Below are 17,936 nucleotides of genomic sequence, written 5' to 3'. Positions count from 1 at the left end.
TATATGAATTATACAGAATATGTTTATTGATTTAAAGATTTAACCAGACGATATTATTATGAAATAATATTTTGTAGATTAAATAATAATATATCTTCAATTTCGGTTGTATTTACTAATATTGAAAATCATATAACTTTCATACTTTGTCGTTAAAAAAAAAAAGAAAGAAAATCTAATTATATTTTGTTTTACTGATTGTAATTATTATAATTATACATTTATTTATTACATTTTTACAATGAATTAAATTACTCATATAGCCAACTAAATTATAATTGATTTAATCATCTTACGTCTAAACTACAGAAAAAAAAATTGTCTACAGTAAATTTTGAAATTTGTAATAGTATTTTAAAATTTATCTCAAGTAAAAAATAAAAAAAAATAAAAGTATCTAGAACCAGAGTGTCATATGATCAGGTGTAGGAGAAGAGTCTTGATAATCTTCATTACCTGAGATAAGTTCATACCAAGATGTAATGTCAATTCCATCATCATCATAAGTTATATTTTCTTTATTAATACTTTCATTAAACCATGAATATAACTTTGTTTTACTAAGTTCTTGAGATTTTTTCATCCATTTTTTCATCAATTCAGGATCTCGAAGATAACAAATATATGATGAATTATAAAATGAAAACGTATCAAGTTTCTCAAAATCATTAACAAGTTCTGCTCTATATATCAATAATCCGAGATTACCATCTTCCTTAGCTTTATTAAATGTGTCACTAAGAAAATTTTTTTTAAAAAAATATTTAAGGTTAAATAAGGTTAAATAAACAAAATAAACTAATATATTTTTAATAGATATTAAATTACTTACTTCATCAACGCAATAAGCATGTTTAATATAACAAGAACTAAAATAACATTGGCAATAAATGTTAGTAATTTTAATGGCCAATAATCATAATTATTCAAATTTCCTGTACTCAAATAGTACATGGAAAGTATAGATTCCCATATTGTGCTAATAGGATTATCTTGACTTGGTCCTGTTAAAGTTAGATTTACAGTTCCGTTATATAATGTGTAATTTGAGGCTTTTAAATAATAAAGTGGTGATGGTTCTTGAAAAAGAATAAACCTATTATTATAAAACAAGTAAAAGTTAATTTTTTTAAACATAATACAAGTAGTCTTCCAGCCCGTTAACTCATTATCCACCAGATTACGGGTATCAATCAACAAATCTGGATTTTTCAAATGACGGATAGCATCAAATTAGATTTCTAGGATAGTTGAATGATGGATCAGACAGATGTAGTTTATCAATATCCATAATCTGGAGTAATTTCTCAAATAAACTGATGATGAATCGAAACACTAAATACAAGAATAATAATAAAAGAAATTACATTGAATTTCCAAATCCTATTATTAAGATGAGCATAAATATGAAAAATGGCATTATCTTTCTTAAAATATTTCCAAAAATAAATATATTTATGGCCATTACTGAAAATAATCGAAACCATAAGAGCTTGAAGAAATAAACAATGAATTAGATAAAATTATTTAAAAATTAAATTCCAATAATCATTAATCATACCAATTCAATCCATAGCACTAGTGTAGTCATTGATGCTAAAATCATAATTGTTTCATTGCTGGTTCTAACAGTAAAAGATATTAAAGAAAATACAATTATACCCAAAATAATACTACTTAGATCAATTATATTAAACGTCGTAATGTATTTGGTTCTATATTTCATTATTTGTCTGAATTCGATTATCAATAAATATATTCCAGTGTAATAAAATATTCCAATTCCAATCTTTATTAATGCATTAAACTCCTCATCACCATTTAATAAAAGCTGAGAAAGATAAGAGAAATAAGTCAAAAATATAGCATAAAAATATAAGGGACCCATCCAGTATGCCATTGTATCACGCCATCTCGAATTTATAGCTGCTTCTATAGCCGGAACTCTAAAAAATTCTTTTTCCCTCTTTTTTAATTTGATGAAATGAACTAAAATATTTGTCTTCTAATTTCTTATAACCTGGTGGAAGGAATATATATCCCAACAAATATATGAAATTTTTAATTCCTTTAAATATTCCTTTTCCATCCTTTTCTACAACCCTAAAATTATGTGTTGTAAAATTTGGGAGTGGAACCATATAGATATCAGGCAAAATATCCTCCCTACATTAAAGATAAAAACAATAAATTAAAGATTTATAAAGAGTGAGTTAAATTAAATGATACATACCTTACTTTCTTATAACTCAAAGAATTTTTTGGTACAATACTAGTAAGTGGCACGTATACTTTTAATATACCTTGACAAACTGATAATTCTTTAAATCTTCTAATTAAAAAATTATATCTCATTTCTCCAAAACAAGGCTTGTAAAATAATTGATCCATATAACTACCTATATTAATTAATAATAAATACTTTTAATAACAAAGCTTATATAAGTTAACACTAAAATTTAATACTGCAATATACCATAATAGTCATTATAAGAAAATTTTGATAATTCTGGAAGTATTTTGTAACATTGATCATCCAACAAATATGAGTCATAGAATTTTCAGAATAATATTCCAATAAATATGCTAACATAACAGCATCTCGATCTATTAATAAAGTTGATGTTAAAAATATATTACTTATTACTTAATAATAACAAGGATGAACTTAAAGTGTTAGCCTTGACAGAATTTTGAAGCCAATTCCAAATCATTAGCTGGTTTCAAACTTTCATCATTCAATTCTAAATCTTCAAATAATTTCAATTTCAAATCACTGGCTGATTCCAAATAATTGTTATATGTATATTTACTTTGTGGTTTGTGTAACATTTTAGCATGGGTATTAGTTTCAAACAGAATATATTTGATTAGAGAAAATGAGCGTGAATAAATTAGATATGCCATTAAAGGGTGTTGAACCTCCATAAGTTTCCAATTATCAGGATAATTTTTTATAAAGTCTTTAATAATATACATGATCCCGTTAATGAATTTTTGATATTTTTCTCTAGAATAAATACTTTTTGTATGTTTATATAGATAAGCAAGTGATCTACATGCATGAGATATAATGGTAGTCATGTCATCATTAATTTGAAATTTGGCTTTTTTTTCTGGTTCGATGCTATCACTTATTAAAATATAAACAAGATTCGAATTTTCAAAATTTTTTAAAATTGTTAAAATCTACAAAATTTATGGATTTAGATTTCCATAGTTGAATGCTATTTTGACCAATTATAAGAAGCAATCTTTTGTCGTTATTAAGAAATCTACCACTAATAGTCTTTGTATTATCATAATTATTCCATGGTTCTAGATTACATGATTGATATTCATACTCATCAGTTACAGCATCATTTTCTCCAAAAATCGTTCTTTGTATAGTTATTTCGTGTACGGTTCTAAACTGTTCCCCATCAATTTTAAAAACTACTTTTCCATTTGCTTTTGTAAAAGCATTATGATGCTCATCATATTTTGACAGAATAGAGATATTACTATCCGATAAACCAATATCATCTTTAGAAATGGAAAAATAATCATTTAAACATCCTGATATAATCCAAATATGAAATTTCACATTACTTTCTCTATCTTCTTCAATAATGAATAATTTTTTATCTTTTTCAATAAATTCTAAAAATTTAATTTTAAAGATATTATCAAATTTCTTTGAAACGACCTCAAGTCCACTTTCCATTAAATAAATTGTAATAATATTATCTCCATAAGAATAAGCAAATAATCTTGAATCAGTTGATATCGCAAATATTCCAGGTTTTTATCATTTGAAATTAAGCAATCTTCAAGATGTCTATAAAACACATTTATTAATTGTAAATTATTAACATCATATAATTCAATGCTTTGTACGTGATCATTTTTACTCGTATCAATCATTAAAAATTTCTGAAATTTAGATTTTAAAAGATATTTCCATTTGCATTTTGAATCTTTAAAACTTCCTAATTTTTTAAATAAATTTTCAGGTAATAAATAGATACCTTCTTTTGATATAATAATATTCTTGTCCAATATAATATTAATTTTTTGTATTTCCACACAATTCATGCAGATAAGTGTTGTACTATTCTTATTAGAATTATTTAAAAAGGTAACAGCTCCACCAAGATGATATATTGAATAATTATCGTCTTCTTTATCATTGTTGTTATCGTTAAATGAAAATTTAAAAATTTTTATCATTCCTTCACTAGAAATAAGAGATTGCTTTATATCAGTCTTTAGGATTTTAGGAGTGTTATAAGATTCGTAAAAATAAAGAATATTCATGAAAATGATAATAAAAAATAGATAAAAGTAAAGATTTAAATTATGTGTGTAACCAATAATGACCGAATAATAACAAATAAATAAGAAAATTAAGATGAATTGGAAATCTGGCAATAATATTAATAATTGTTTTCTAATTGATGCTTTTTGCAAATTTTCTTTTTCAATTTCTTTTGGACTTGTGTCTATGTCGGTTGCACAAGAAATTGCAACCAACCCAATATCATTTCCTTCATCAATTATGTCCGAAATTGCTAAAGACCAACCAAAAACATTAGATGGTTTTTTATTAAAGAATTTTTTCTTATCGAAGGGTATATTTTTATTTGCATTCGTCGTCACTTTTGTGACTAATATAGAAGAGTCATCTGAAGAAATAAGTTTAGGAAGAATTTACCCTATTATTTTTAAAATGAAAAATTGAATAAAGTATATATCAAATATAACTTACATGGATTAAACTTTGCTACTATCGAACCATTTGGGCTAATGGCAACATAATTGATTTTTTCTCCGTAAGTATAATTACCACTTTCTAGATCTTCAACGTACTCATTTTTTTTTATGTGTTCGTCTATTTCGGTTTCGATTTCATCCATGTTTTCTATTTCCTTATGTAAATTATGGGAAAGAGTATTTTTAAAAAATAATTCCAGAAAAAAATTATTTTTTTTTTTTCGCAGAAACTACATTTCAAGACTATATAAAGAATTTACTACGACGATCTTTTCTATATAAAGTCCTTAAAAAAATTGCAACATTATATGGTTTCACAAAGTTTAAAAATAAGTAAAAAACCGTACAAACAGATTGTGTTGTGTAAATTCAGAATGTTCCACGAATTTTAATCTTATCACAGTTATTTTAGTTCGACCAAATAAGATTCATCAAAAAATTTAAGTTTTAATGATCTCAGTTAAAATTTACTTCATTTTTTTAGTGTAACAGTGAAATGATATCAATTTAATTTTTTAAAAAAAGAATGCTATCTGTCTATTTGCTGGTTTGAGATTACTCTCATTCAAAAATGTAATAACAAAAATTTAGCTTAAAATTTGAAATAAATTCGTCTATTATAAACTTAATTTGCATTATTATTTTAATATTTTCTTTTAGTAAATTGTTTAAACGATAATGTTTCAATTAACTTATGCTAAGACGAAAAGGAATCAATCAGTATTTCAGTGTGTTAACTATAAAGGAAAAGTAAGAATTAAACAAAAATTTTATAAATCATATCTCAGAAAGATGATGAGATAAAAAAAATTAACAATTCAACATGAAGTGTTTGGAGTACAGTGACACTAAAACAATTAAATAAACGGATGAAAGAAATTTCAGTAAATTCTATTGCAGATCAATCATACGTCCGGGTAAATTTTACGTTTTCGGGTTCTACAAATTTAGAATTTTTTACTATTTATAGATGCATAATGACAGTACACAAAAGATATCGTATTATAAAATTTTTCTAAAATAATCAAATATTTTCCTTGAAATTTTTGCCGAAAAAACTTTTTTTTTTTACATGTTCGGTTTTGTGAATTCCGGCGGTGATACTATGCATAAATTTTTAACAATTTTTCTTTGATTAATGAAAGTCGATTTATTTACTTCTATTTATTATGTACTATTAATCTATTATTTACACAGCTTTCATTTACTTTTCATATAATTATTGTTTAATATGTAAAGTTGTTAATTTATAACGAAACTGCAGAATCACTACGGGATTTTGGAGGGTCACGAAAAATATGAAAAGGTTAACGCTTTTGATATAAATTTATTTTTGTGCTATTATAATCCATTAATTAAATTTTTCCTATAAAAATTTTCATTTGCATTATTTTTTTTTACTACACCTTACTGTATCAATTAAATAAAAACATCAGTCTATGAAATTTTTTTGAAATTTTGCGAATGTAATATAGTTCATCCAATCATACCTCAATTTTTAATAATAGTTCCGCAGGTCTGTGGATATGTAAATATGTAGTATATGTATAAAAAAATTTTTTTGACGCTTCACAAAAATTGTGTGGGTGAATAAATAGTCTTGTAATTTAGTCATGAAAATGTTCTATTCCAAAGATAGTAATAATCTAATAATCTTGTATTATATGAATGTCGCTTCTGATCTTATTTATCATTAACTATCATAAAATTTTATTTTACTATTTAGAATTTAATTTTTTTTTCGTCAATATTCGTTAGATTATAAAAGGACCCAGAAATATATATATAGGGGTCAGGTGGCGAAAAAATTTTTTACTATGAGCTGTACGCAGAGACTTTTTATATGAGTAGTACGCATAATTGACACCTGATATTGAAAATCCTGCAAAAATACGCAAATAAAATTTCAGACATTAAGTTATTAATTATTTTATCATGGCTTCTATATTATTTATAAAACAAATTACTAATGTGAAAAAATAGAATTTACCATTTTTTTAATAATTTTTTTCTAAAATTTCACTTTTTAACCCTTAGAAATTTCTTACAATTCGGTTAATTAAATAAGTACGTACAGTAAATATATATAAGATTAGCCAAATTTAGGTCAAAAATACGCAAACTAATTTTTTACATATAAAAATTTTGATAAAAAATACGCAATCTTGATGACCTAACTATAGATGAAAAATTCTAAAATTGTACGCAAATCAAAACTTTACTCCGTCTAATTCCACTATGATGGCGACGCATTTGTGTACCCTACCCCTGTATATATATTTCTGGGTCCTATTATAAACAATGAATATTTTTAATATATCATTGTATTTCAGTTTAAAATTCAATAAACTTTTAATATGAGTAAAATAATCATAATAATCTTTTCTTTTTTAGATAATATTAAATAATGTTGGTCAGAATTTATTACTTATTTTAGTAGCTGACTGACATTATCATAATTCCGGCCCTGAAAAAATGCGTAGAGCCAATAATAAGTTTTTGCTAATTTCCAGTCTAATTTCCTATGACTTATTTACACATTGCTCAGGGTCCTACTATATCATTATGTTTAAACGAAATATTGGTTATATTCCTCCTGTAATGAATTTGATTTAATTCTTTATAAAATTCTCGTAGACATTGTGTTGAACTTTAATAATATTATTATTTTGCTGCCTATCAAATAGCTGCTATTTCATTTCCTTTCACACCAGAATGAGTTTAAACTTTAAATATCGTGATTTCAACATTTGATTCTAGAAAATGTTTCAAAAAAATGTTTGTAAATTGTATATTCCAAACTCCCATCGTATTCCAAATTCCTTTGTTTTAATAAAACAAATTATTACATAGATGGTAGACCGTTAAACTATCTGTATACACCATCACTTTACTAGTCATAAGTATCGCAACTAATTCTAATTCTACTACACAGTAATTATTAACTATTTGTAAAAATCTTTTATTTAACAGAAATTCTCTATTGACAAAAAACATCCAAGCCTATATATACCTCTCTTTCCATCTTTAGACGCCGCATCCGTATAATTATGATACCTATCTAAGTTCCTATCATCTTAATTAATTTTAAATGTCCCTCTATAATTAACAATACAATTTTCAAATTTCTAGTACGATTAACATCATCATATATTAAGACTAAAATATTAGTTGCTGTTTATTAAATTGTGAATGGTGACGAAAAACTGCGCAAGTATATAGAAATTTTACATGTTTATATTTGCTAACTTCAAAGAATTCATTTTTTAAAATAAGGCTGCTCCAATTTAATAGTTTGTTTAACGTCCTAATTTTATATAAAAATTGAGGGAGGAAGGGGGTCAAATTAAGTAAACATTTAAAAATAAACATAGTTTTTTCTTTATCACTCAATGCATTTTTACTAAAAATACATCTTAATTTATTACAGATAATGCAATTAATAAGTTTACATATATTACTTTTATTAATTATACCATTTTCTTTGGTAGATTCAATTACACTGGAAAGAAATTCTTTTAAATAATATACAAATCGGTGATGTTATTATAAGTCACGTGATATAACATATGTTTGTTTATTTTTAAAAATTTTTCAAAAATGAGGGGGGTGGGGTACGTTAAACAAACTATTAAATTGGAGTGGCCTAAATATTTACATTAATTAACAAATCATAATTCCATTACACTAAGCATGCCATGTACTAGCTGTTCAATACATTCTGGATGTCTGTAACTTGAAGAGGTTTTAATGGGAGTGAAGATCGATAATAAGATTGATGATCGCGTTTTCTGAGTTTTTATCAAACATCTAGTTAGGTGACTTCCATAAGTGATGATGGTGGAATAATATCAACTTTATTTGTGTGCGTTTATGTTTCAGGATTTGAAAGAAAATGTAGATCTTATAGATTGCGATCCTGTTGAGAACTATAGTATCAGGTAGTGTATTATAGTTACTATAGCAGTCCTTTCCTTCCCTTCTATCAGAGAAACACCATCTTAGGGTGGCTTTTTTACAGTTTTCATTTTGTAAGTTCTCCAAATTACTCTAAGTAACTTGTTACTGATATTGTGAAATAAAATAAAAATAAATGAAATAGTAAAATTCTCTCTATTAGCTTGGCCGGATATTAAAAATAACAAAAGTTTAAGTACATTATAAGTACTTTGCTGAAACCTCGGATTTAGCAACTATAACACTTCTGGCATGTGACTATCATGTGACTATAGAGTCGATCACTAGTGGCATTTTTTTCGTTTCGACTGTCCAGTTTCTACCTCACTACTTTACATTTTCCACATGAAGGTAATATGAAACTTTAATTATTTTTTAATTTTGATAAATACGTTTTTATTTTTGAAAAATACAATTATTTTTTTTAGAAAAATTATGGAATTATATAGATTCTAGCTTTTCACTTCATATCTTCTATATAGCGACGATAAATCATTTTTAATTTTAATGAATTATATTCGAAAATAAATTAAAATGTATTAATTAAAATGTATAGTATTATTAAAATGTATTATAGTACTAGTACGAATCAGTCGAATCATTGTAAAATTTAGACATTATGAAATGCATTATAATAAATATATAATAAAAATTCTATAAATTTAAATAATAAATTTAAATATAAGATATATAATAAAAATTCTATAAATTTAAATAATAAATATAAATAAATTGTGTAATTAAACATAAGATATATTGATATAATAAAAATTCTATAAATTTAAATAATAAATATAAATAAACTGCGTAATTAAACATAAGATATATCGATATAATAAAAATTCTATAAATTTAAATAATAAATATAAATAAACTGCGTAATTAAACATAAGATATATCGATATAATAAAAATTCTACAATAAATAAATTGTGTAATTAAACATAAGATATATCGATAAATATAGTTGGAGCTTCATAAACCTCGTAGCCACGCTTATTTAAGGCAATGTATTACTAGACCTACGCTAAAGATAACTTTAGCAAGGCTTTCTTTGTGAATTAAAAGAAATTTCATACATCCTGCCAGCTGGTGAGCAAGCCTATGAAGTAACCCACATTAACACCCCCACATTAACACCAATAAACAAAACTTCGTACAAATATTTAACGAAATTCCTAACTCTAAATAAATTGCAAGTATTCTAAAAAGAAGAAAAAATAAAGAACAATTAGTAAACATTCGTTAAAGGAAACAAATTAAAATAGAAAAAATAAATACTTTCGTTCATAATCACATGATATCAATCGATAATCATTTGCACCTTACGACTCGTACAGACGATCCCGGAAAAATTACAGCTGAATATAAGGAATACGATCGCTAAGAGACCTGAAGAATTAAAAAAAAAAATAATTCAACTATCTAGATTCATCTAAAGAGCAAATATTCGCCAGAAATCATCCAAAATTTTAAGTTTCTTACTCTCATCATTAGTTTTTTTTAAAAAAGAGACGAAAAGAATGATAAAATATGCAATCTCGTTATTTTAAATCTTAAAAATATTTTTTTTTATCGATAAATAAAGATAAAGTTTATATATTGATTGAGAAAAATCTATTTGAGCTATAGGGAAAGATCAAAAAGTTTATATAAACAAATAATTTAAACTTATATTTAAGCTTATATAAAGAAAGTCTAAAATTCTACTGTTTCATATATCAATAAATAAGCTTTAACGTGCATATTAAACTTTATATATAAAGAAAAGTCTAAAAGTTCTACTGTTCCATATACCAATATAAGATATGTTAACAATTAATCTTTTATATATAAAGAAAAGTCTAAAATTATATTGTTCCATATATCAATTAACATGCATATGTTAACAATTAACCTTTTATACATATAAATCTAACAATAAACTTTTGATAATAGAACAAAAAAAAATGTTCAAGAAAGAATTTTTCCTTCGCCCTTTTCACACTGATTGATTAATAAAAATCTTTATCCTCGGCGCTCCTATTGTAACACTGATTTATTACTTCGCCTTTTCGCCTATTGTAACACTGATTTATTACTTCGCCTTTCACTCTTTTTGCCCTTGCGTGACACTGATTGATCCTTTGTCTTTATTCCTTTATTTTGTGAACATTTTCTTATTTTATAAAATAGCTAACAAATTAAGCGAAATTTCGTATTTAATTTTTATTAGTTATATATATCAAACATTTATAAATACATTATCTTTTAAAATTTGTGAACTTGAAAAATGCGTAAAAGTCGTCTTTCAACAACTAAACCATTCTCTTTGCGCGAAGGTGCAAATTTTTCTGGACGCAATATTCTTTCAAGAAATAAAAATTTTAGTTCGTGTAAGTAAAAGTATATTAACCTGGACTAGTGCTCCAGATCGGATCAGATCATAACACAAGAAAATCTGATCCGATCTGAACAGATTCGGATCAGATTTTTTTTTTTAAAAAAAACCCTTTCCTGGACGAACGGACGCAGGATGACCAAGATTTAAAAGAACGAACTAGGTAAGTTCGTTTCTTTTTTTTTGTTATTTTTACTTGAGGGAACGTAATTAATAGTTCCTTCTTTTTTATTAGGAAGCCTGGACGAACGAAGCCTAACGACCAGGATTTAAAAAAAAAGAACCTTTTTTTTAAGGTTTTTTTTAATTTTTTTATTTAAGGGAACGTAATTTAACGTTCTCTTTCTTTTTTTTAGGAAACCTGGACGTGGACGAAGTCGTTGACGACCAGGATTTAAAAAAAAAGAACGAACTATGGTAAGTTCGTTTCTTTTGTTTGTTTTTTTTTTATTTTTACTTAAGGGAACGTAATTAACGTTCCCTTTCTTTTTTTAGGAAACCTGGACGAACGAAGTCGTTAAGACGTCAACAACCAGGATTTAAAAAAAAAGAACGAACTATGGTAAGTTCGTTTCTTTATTTTTATTTTTATTTTTTTACTTAAGGGAACGTTATTAACGTTCCCTTTCTTTTATTTTTAGGAAACCTGGACGAACAAAATCATTAAGACGTTAACGACCAGGATTTAAAAAAAAAGAACGAACTATGGTAAGTTCATTTTTTATTTTTATTTTTATTTTTTACTTAAGGGAACGTTATTAACGTTCCCTTTCTTTATTTTTAGGAAACCTGGACGAACAAAATCATTAAGACGTTAACAACCAGGATTTAAAAAAAAGAACGAACTATGGTAAGTTCGTTTCTTTATTTTTATTTTTATTTTTTTACTTAAGGGAACATTATTAACGTTCCTTTCTTTTATTTTTAGGAAACCTGGACGAACGAAATCGTTAAGACGTTAACGACCAGGATTTAAAAAAAAAGAACGAACTATGGTAAGTTCGTTTCTTTTTTTTAGGTTTTTTTTTTATTTTTACTTAAGGGAACGTTATTAACGTTCCCTTTCTTTTATTTTTAGGAAACCTGGATGAACGAAGTTAAGACGTTAACGACCAGAATTTAAAAAAAAAGAACGAACTATGGTAAGTTCGTTTCTTTATTTTTATTTTTATTTTTTTACTTAAGGGAACGTTACGTTCTTTTTAATTTTTAGGAAACCACGAACAAAATCATTAAGACTTTTAACGACCAGGATTTAAAAAAAGAACGAACTAGGTAAGCGTTTTTATTTTTATTTTTATTTTTTTACTTAAGGGAACGTTATTAACGTTCCCTTTCTTTTATTTTTAGGAAACCTGATTAACGACGTTAAGACGTTAAAAAAAAACGAACAATTTAAAAAAAAGCGAACTATGGTAAGTTCGCTTTTTTATTTTTATTTTTATTTTTTACTTAAGGGAACGTTATTAACGTTCCCTTTCTTTTTATTTTTAGGAAACCTGGATGAACGAACGTTAATCGAACGTTAACGTAGGATTTAAAAAAAGAACGAACTAGGCGGTAAGGGTTCATTTTTCTTTTTTTTAGGTTTTTTTTTTAATTTTTACTTGCGCTATTAATTACTTAGGTTTTTTACTTAAGGGAACATTATTAACGTTCCCTTTCTTTTATTTTTAGGAAACCTGGACGAACGAAGTTAAGACGTTAACGACCAGAATTTAAAAAAAAAGAACGAACTATGGTAAGTTCGTTTCTTTATTTTTATTTTTATTTTTTTACTTAAGGGAATGTTATTAACGTTCCCTTTCTTTTATTTTTAGGAAACCTGGACGAACAAAATCGTTAAGACGTTAACGACCAGGATTTAAAAAAAAGAATGAACTATGGTAAGTTCGTTTTTTATTTTTATTTTTATTTTTTTTACTTAAGGGAACGTTATTAACGTTCCCTTTCTTTTATTTTTAGGAAACTTAGACGAACGAAATCGTTAAGACGTTAACGACCAGGATTTAAAAAAAAAGAACGAACTATGGTAAGTTCGTTTCTTTATTTCTATTTTTATTTTTTACTTAAGGGAACGTTATTAACATTCCCTTTCTTTTATTTTTAGGAAACCTGGACGTGAGACGAAGCTAAACGACCAGGATTTAAAAGAACGAACTATGATAAGTTCGTTTTTTTAATTTAGATTATTTAGATTTATTTACTTTCAGTGATTGTTATTAACTTTTCACTTCTCTTTCTGTGAACTTTAGAACGCGATTTTTTTAATAATTCTATACACTTTATTCCTCATTACCTAATCCACTTTCTATATACGAAAGAAAAAAAAATCTATCTATATTTCTATGAGACATCCAAGTGCCTGCGAATAATTTGATAACGTCCATTTAATGAACGCGTCGTCGGTAGAGAGGTGTTATTTACGAGCTTCATAGGAAAGATGAAGTGTTTTTCTTTTTTCTTCGAGGGTACGTAGATAGGGACACATGACATAGGATTGAGTGAGATCGGAGAATTACCTCGGAGAGTATGGTGTAATGAAGTGGATGTGGTTGCAGGATTGTGTTTACCGTATGACGAATTTTCTTTGAGCGACGTTGATAATGGATTTGTCTTTTTTTGAGGAGTTGAAAGGTTTTGAACCATTCACGTTCTGGTTTCCATATATATTGGTAAATAGTGTCCTGTAATTATTGGAAATATTTGTATTAGGAGCATCCGTGAAATTTCAAAAAAAACGCCGAAGGGACGAATTACGTAGGATAAGTCCGACCAGAAATTATTTCTTACGTATTATTAGAAGAGACTGTAGTAAAATACCCCAGACACTTCCTACAATCAGTACATTTTACATCTCCGTTAGCTGGCTAGGACACCATCGCCACGAGGTTCCGCATTCGGGTCCCAAAAATACCGCAGTAAAGTTTCTGCCCAATCAGCTTGGCTGACTACGCCACCTAATCATGCGTCCCATCCAAATTTATTTCCCGGGTCTCGTTCATGAGAACTTGGCGCAATTTTGCTGCGCCATACTTAACGATTTTTGGAATGTGATCAGACTCATATCTATGAATTTGTTATTATATATTTAATGTATTTACTGTGAATTTACTATATATTTACTGCAATTTGTTATATATTTATTATGTATTTACTATGAATTCACTATATACTTATTATGTATTTACTGCATATTTATTATAAAGTTAATACAAATTTTCTATGAATTTACTACATGTTTAATGCAAATCACATATATCATTACTTTAAATCATTTATACAGTTTCTAGCTAACATTTATATAGTTTCTTTGTATTGGCGATACAATTTCTATATTATGATGATAATCTACTATATATTTTCTATATTAAATACATACAACTGCGTTAGAATTAATATAGAGTAGCCGTACGCCTACTACGTTAAGTGGCGGCAGCATGGTGTAACACCTGAGCCCATAGAGAATTATGTTTGCCACCTCAGGTATTAACAAAATGACTCTTTATTCATAATATAAATAAATACAATAATATGCTTGGTTTAATAACATTAAATAACAAAATAAATAATTCATAACAAAATTCGTCCAATTTCTCTATTTTTTCAATAGTTGATCTTCACGCCCTTTTATGTTTGTTTTTGTGTAACTAAATTCATAATTTCGATTCATGGATTTAAATTATTAAAGTATTTCCATTATTTTAAAGTATTTCCATTATCTTAAAGTATTTCCATTATCTTAATTTTGTATCCATTTGATCATCATGAACTCCTGAATTATGATTTATAATATTAACGTAGTGATCAACAAATTAATCACTTGACACCTCAGATCACTTGATTTCATCCAATTTAGTATCTTTCGGATCTTCATTTATCCTTAAATCTCGTGACTAATAGTTTAAGGTCATCACGGACCAATTATCCTTGATTCTCATGATTAATAGTTTAACGACTTTTCGGTCCAATTAAAATAAAAATAAAAATAAGTTAAAATTTTATACACTAAGACTAAATGTAATACTGCGCCTCACAATTAATAAATTTACTAGATATACTACGGCATTACAACTATCCCCCGCATAAAAATTTAATGCCCACATTAAATTTATTCTAAGAATCGAACTCGTGTCTCGAAGTGGTAGGTGCGAATTATACCACTAAATCAAACATGCATTGTCACTTGACTCAGCTGCGTTTTAAATATTCCTTTTTGCTGCGTCTACATCTGCGGTTTATCATGTGTTTGTTAAGTCTACGGTTTTCTTGTACCGGATTTCACTTTGGTCTTTCTTAGGAAATTTTCATTAGTTTTTCCTATTTTCGAAAATTATTTTTATGTCATGTGATTTTATTTCACATGATTATAAATTATCTTTATTTTTCTAAGTCCATTGATGATAGTTATCATTTACTCATCGGTGTATGGTAAGTCTTTAATAATTCTCCATTTACAGGTATCTTCTTGATGACACCTTTAATATTTTTAATTCTATAAGCTCCATTCGGTAGTATTTCATGAATGTAAAATGGTCCCAACCATTTTGATTCTAATTTTCCCGATAGTTGTTGTGCTTTGGCTTTATCATAGAGTAGTATTTTATCTCCAATTCCAAAGGTGTGTTCTTTGATTATTTTTCTGTCATGATACTCTTTTTGTTTTGTTTGAGATTTCAGTATTTGTTCTTTGGCTTCATGTCAGATTTTTGGTAGTTCTTCTAATAATCCAACTATTCTATCACTTAGGTTAATTTCTTTGATATTTTCATCCATTATTGTCCGTACATTTCTTCCGTATGTTAAATAAAATGGTCGAATTCTTGTTGAACTATGCTTTTTATTTCGGTAAGCAAATAATATGGGTGCTATCCTTTGATCCCAATCATCTTTGGTTGATAATTTTGCTAATGCTTGACCTAATGTTCGGTTGAATCTTTCAACAAGTCCGTTTGTCTCTGGATGATAACTTGTAGAAAAATTCCATTTAATTTTGAATTTTTCCATTAATTCTTTAATCATTTCATTATTGAAATGACTTCCTCTATCACTCAATATTTTCATTGGACATCCATGTCTACAAATGATGTCTTCATAAATAAATTTTGATACTTCTTTGGCAGTTGCTTCCTTTACTGCTTTGGCTTCTGGCCATTTTGTAAAATAATCCATTGCTACTATGATGTACTTATTACCATTTGTTGTTGTGTTCAATGGTCCAACAAAGTCGATCCCGATTTGATACCATGGTTCTACTACTTTAATTGGGTGTAATTCATTTTTCCCTTGTGGTTTTCCTCTTCTTTGACATTCATCACATGTCCTTACATATCTTTCAACATCATTCAGCATATTTTCCCAATAATATTTATCTTTTAAATTATCATAAGTACTTTTGATTCCCATATGTGCTGATAATTCATGACTGTGAGCTAAATATAGTGCTCCCATCTTTTCAAAGTCTTCTATTATTCTTATATTTTTACCATTTTTCTCAATATGCTTTTTACCATCAGTTACTCTGATGTTATCCTTAATCTCAACATTTTTAACCTCTATTGGTGGTTTATCTCCATCTAATTCTATTACTTTATTATATACTCTTTCCCAATCTGTGTCATTATTCGATATTTTAATATTAGCATATTTTTCTCCTTCGTAAATATCTTGACATTCTTTAAATGATTTCACCATCTCCATATATCTTTCTTCATCTAATAATGGATATGATGTTTTATGTCCTTGATCCTTTTTCGAATGTTCTCTACCTTTGTAATTTTCCCAACATTTTTCATTTTCTAAAAATATCACTATTGATTCATCAATTATCCTTTTGTTCCTAAATACTTCCTTTTCTAATAGGTGGTTCTCATATCTTGTTATGTATCCTCTGTCGAATGATGGTGTTTGTTGATAAAAGTACTCACTATAGGGACTTTTATCTAATATTAACCAATCTTCATTATCATGTTCTTCCATTCTCCTGTTGATTTGTTCGACAACTTCCTTCCTGAATTCCCATTCTATACCTTTCTTTGGTATTTTATACTTATCATTGTCCTCTCTTCTCCTTTTAAAGGTGTTAAACCTCACACTTTGTCCTACTTTTTCAAATTCTTTTATAAGTTTATTTACAATGAATGTTTTTCCAGTACCATCAACTCCACATATGATTATTATTTTAGGTCCCATTTTTACATAATTCTGATAATTTTAGCTTGTTTACTTTACTTAATATCACCCCTATTTGTAATATTTCCTCTTGAGTTTCCAATATTAATGGTCTTTCTTCACTATCTTCAAAATTTTTGGCTTTGAATTTATAGTTATACTTTATCCTGTTTAATTCCTTTGTTATACCTTCTAAATTTTCGATTATATCCTTTATTTTATGATTTGTATTTCTTACCACTTGTTCCATTTTTATTTTTGAAAAGTAACTCTTTTACCCATCTATTTATATTATTCTTGATAAGGCATCTGCGTTTTTATTTTCTTTTCCTGGTCTATGGGTTATTTCAAAATCATACTGTTCCAATTCCATGACCCATCTTGATCTCTTTCCTTTTGGTACTTTTGCAGTCATTAATCCCTTCAAAGCTGCATGGTCTGTTACTACCTCAAATTTTCTATTGATCAAGTATTTATGGAAATGTTGTATTCCCCATACAATTGCATAACATTCTTGTTCGGTTATTGGCCATCTTTGTTCTGTCCTGTTTAAACTTTTACTGGCATATTCTATTACATATTCTTGACCTTTATCATCTTTTTGAGCTAACACTGCCCCTAATCCTACTCCTGAAGCATCTGTAATTAATATAAATTTCCTTAACCAATCTGGT

At 26.9% G+C, this 17,936-nt stretch overlaps 3 protein-coding genes across 3 annotated transcripts; all 3 read right to left on the bottom strand.

Annotated features, from left to right (window-relative positions):
• Positions 1–397: 397 nt before the first annotated feature.
• OCT59_023747 (uncharacterized protein) lies at positions 398–2,832 on the bottom strand (the record flags this gene model as incomplete). Its single annotated transcript, XM_025330709.2, has 8 exons — positions 398–737; positions 833–1,096; positions 1,368–1,492; positions 1,562–1,932; positions 2,021–2,166; positions 2,234–2,370; positions 2,477–2,607; positions 2,688–2,832. The coding sequence occupies 8 exons, from the start codon at positions 2,830–2,832 to the stop codon at positions 398–400; spliced, it is 1,659 nt and encodes a 552-aa protein (XP_025170382.2).
• Positions 2,833–3,163: 331 nt separating this feature from the next.
• On the bottom strand, positions 3,164–4,898 carry OCT59_023746 (uncharacterized protein; the record flags this gene model as incomplete). Its single annotated transcript, XM_066134929.1, has 3 exons — positions 3,164–3,729; positions 4,011–4,667; positions 4,751–4,898. The coding sequence occupies 3 exons, from the start codon at positions 4,896–4,898 to the stop codon at positions 3,164–3,166; spliced, it is 1,371 nt and encodes a 456-aa protein (XP_065991007.1).
• Positions 4,899–17,272: 12,374 nt separating this feature from the next.
• OCT59_023745 (uncharacterized protein) lies at positions 17,273–17,512 on the bottom strand (the record flags this gene model as incomplete). Its single annotated transcript, XM_066134928.1, has 1 exon — positions 17,273–17,512. The coding sequence occupies one exon, from the start codon at positions 17,510–17,512 to the stop codon at positions 17,273–17,275; it is 240 nt and encodes a 79-aa protein (XP_065991006.1).
• Positions 17,513–17,936: the final 424 nt, after the last annotated feature.

The sequence above is a fragment of the Rhizophagus irregularis genome, chromosome 4 (genome assembly GCF_026210795.1).
Source record: "Rhizophagus irregularis chromosome 4, complete sequence".
NCBI lineage: Eukaryota > Fungi > Glomeromycota > Glomeromycetes > Glomerales > Glomeraceae > Rhizophagus > Rhizophagus irregularis.
Note: the sequence above shows the minus strand (reverse complement) of the source record. Positions and strands in the feature narration are given on the sequence as shown.